At 40.1% G+C, this 3,102-nt stretch overlaps 1 protein-coding gene across 1 annotated transcript; it reads right to left on the bottom strand.

Annotated features, from left to right (window-relative positions):
- Positions 1-1,783: 1,783 nt before the first annotated feature.
- LOC113470105 (WD repeat-containing protein 81-like) lies at positions 1,784-2,829 on the bottom strand (the record flags this gene model as incomplete). Its single annotated transcript, XM_026828293.1, has 2 exons — positions 1,784-1,953; positions 2,737-2,829. Coding segments are annotated over 2 exons (263 nt in total), but the record flags the coding sequence as incomplete, so codon positions are not given.
- Positions 2,830-3,102: the final 273 nt, after the last annotated feature.

Raw genomic sequence — 3,102 nt, 5'->3', positions numbered from 1 at the left:
ATGGATTAGGAAATTGATGAAATTTAATCAGAGTGTGGCCCTGGGTATTGACAGTAATACAATATCATTTTGTCATCTAATGGTTTTGCCTTGCTCATGTTTTGATATTGTTTTTGATTTGTGTTGAATACAAAAACCCCTTTTCACCCCCAAGTGGTTAGATCTTATACAATTTAGTACCAGGAGCTCAAAAGTGAAAATTATCAAAGCAGTACTAGACAGCTAGACAGCCGAATTATACACTTTTGTCTAGTGCTCCTGACAAAATAATAAATAATGATGATAATAATAATAAGGTTGGACTTCTGCTTCTAGCTCTACAAGCCAAGTCTACACATTTGAAGTGTGTACATCAGCTGCCTTGTACTACTAAATACATTTTTTTTTTTTGCTCAGGTGTAAGGATGGTAGGACTGGCATTCTACTCAAAGTTTTATATAACTTTCTCCCTCAGAGTCAAATGTCTCATATGGTTCTATTTACTGTTGCTTTGTACCTAATGGTGTTGTGTGTTTTGTTTTCCCCATGACAGACGATCTCGTTCTCCCAGACGCAGGTCTCGTACTCCACGCTCCAGATCTGACTCCCGCTCTCCTGTGCGTAGATCCCGCTCTGGTTCCCGGGACAGAAGGTAAGATTTCCCGGCTTATATTTTGCTAATTTTGCCAGGGTTTTAAAAACTTGATTGAAGAAACGGTTAGCTTTCTCCTATTCTGTCTTTCCTCTCTCTTCGATTTCGGGATGATAAGACCTTAGCAGTTACAATGCCCTTCAAACATCTTTTTTTTTTTACTACCTATGTAACTTTGTGAAAGTACATTTTACCTTTTGGATTGTATGGAATAATAGTCCTATTTTTTTTCTCTCTCTTCTTCCTAGCTAGAGGTTTGTTAGAGGGAACTGTAACTGGCATAGTTTTGTTTGATAGGGTTTAATGGTAGGATTCTCAATTTATTAGCTCTCTCATCCAGTTGGATAGAAAAGCTCACCAAATGAGAATCCTGCCAGTAAAACCTTAAAGAAAGTTTGTCACTGAATATTAACTGTCAAGGTCATTAGACTTTTAAGTTTAAGTAACCAGAAATTTTGCATCTGTAACCTGTCTACATAAGTACCTATTAGCAATTGAAATAGAAGTCCCTTTTTTTGGTGATGGGAATCTAACCCAGGACCTTTTTCATGTCAAGCAAGCTGAACCAACCAACTGTGTCTATAGAGGATTTTTCACTATAAAAAATATTATATGAGACTTCTACCCTCAAAAACCACGAATAAACTACCATTTGGGACAATTTAAAAATCTAGTGATTTCTTTTTCTTGAATCTAGTGATTTTTAAAAATTTGGAGTGGAGACCCTGTTTTCTACTGGGAGTTTAGGGCTAAATTATGAATTTTTGGTATTCCAGAGAAGGGGGGGGGGGCACATGGGTGTACCTTCCTTCCAATACCTTCCTCTTGAAGTCTAGTTGGGTGATTACTGGATGTTTGCATGCCAAATGTACTCCGGGGTTTACAGTCTCATGAAGTCTCTTACTTCATTTGGTGCTTAAAGCATATGTAGGTGTATTTTGCTTTTGGGAAACTGACCACTGGAAACTCAGCTTCAGGTTGTGGTTATGTACCGGGTTGGGCAAGGCAAGGTTGGTAAACCATCCTTGTTTTTAAGTTGCCGCTCCCATGCCAAACTGTAGAAACAATATCCTGTCTCACCTTGTCCAAGCTCACCACAATCTCAGTCACTTACATTGGAGCAGTGGTCAATTTCCCAAAAGGAAAATACACCTAGTGCACAGGTTCCGTAGGGCCTTGTATATTGCACTTTAGACTGCCATCATTAGTATGCCACGCAGATATGGTCTGATCGAGAGAGGAAGATATTAGAGTGCCATCGTCAGCGGTTACCAACTGAAGGATCTCCCCTTCATGACCCTTCCACGACGCTAAACTTGTACCTGCGAGAACACACCTTATATAAAGTACCTTTCAAAATGACACTGTAGACCTAGGTGTTAAAATCTTCCACCCCTGCTTTGCAGTATTGTGGAGACATAAGTTAATCATCAAATACCGAACCAACACTGAACATGGCACGAATCAAGAATTCAAGACCGCTATGTCATTTGGTTCATGTCAACATACTTCTAGAGAGCTTCATTCTGACGTTTTCCTGTGTTGGTTTTGTTTTCAGCTCCCGCTACTAAGACTAAGGCCATTTATTGTCCGCTAAGAGGTTTGATAAAGAGAACTGTAGCTGATAAGGTCTTATCGTCCCGAAAGCGAAGAGAGAAGGAAGACAGGACGGAAGAAAGCCAGTCGTTCCGAGAACGAACATTATCCGTTCAGGATAAAATCCGCCCCAGGCGGAAATCGAACCCACGACCTAGCGCTTACAAGGTAGACGCACTACCTTGCAACCTAACTAGGCTGGTGTGTTATAGTGAAATTATCAAAATACCATGGAATCCTACGCCTCGGTTAGGGTTCGAACCTGAATCCTTTACTTATCAAACGAGACGCTTAACAACTACGTTATCGAGGCAGATATTCACCAATAACTATGTATGATTTGAGTTTTTCATGGGATCGAGTGGATTGGAATTTGGGACACATCACATGCCTTTAGGCACACTCCATTTGTCAAGGGCCTAGGTTGTCCCTGCCCTTGGGATCAATGTAATTTGAAGACACCATTTACTGATGAAAATTTGTTATGAAACAATATGTTGAATACATACCTGTTCTTAAATCCAGTAGAGTGAGAACACCAGAGGCTTGACCGATAGCTATCCAAGAACCACTGGACGACACAGCAATACACCGAATCAAACCTGAAACAGACAGCATCAGAAATGTTAAATAGGAATAATAGACTAAAAATGGTTTTTGGGTAAGTAAGAACACTTGGCTTTATGTTTTACGTATATTTTAATTTAACGACACATGGATCCATTTCGGCTGTTACGCTATCATCAGTGTTTTATTTCTTACAAACTTATTCCTTTGAGGAATAATAAACTTTTTAATGCCAGCCTTGTTAGCTTAGTTGGTAGTGCGTCTGCCTTGTAAGCGCTAGGCCGCGGGTTCGATTCCCGCCCGGGGCG

Source organism: Diaphorina citri, unplaced genomic scaffold (genome assembly GCF_000475195.1).
Source record: "Diaphorina citri unplaced genomic scaffold, Diaci psyllid genome assembly version 1.1 scaffold1398, whole genome shotgun sequence".
In the NCBI taxonomy this organism is placed as follows: Eukaryota; Metazoa; Arthropoda; class Insecta; order Hemiptera; family Psyllidae; genus Diaphorina; species Diaphorina citri.
This window is presented reverse-complemented; position numbering and strand designations above follow the sequence as displayed.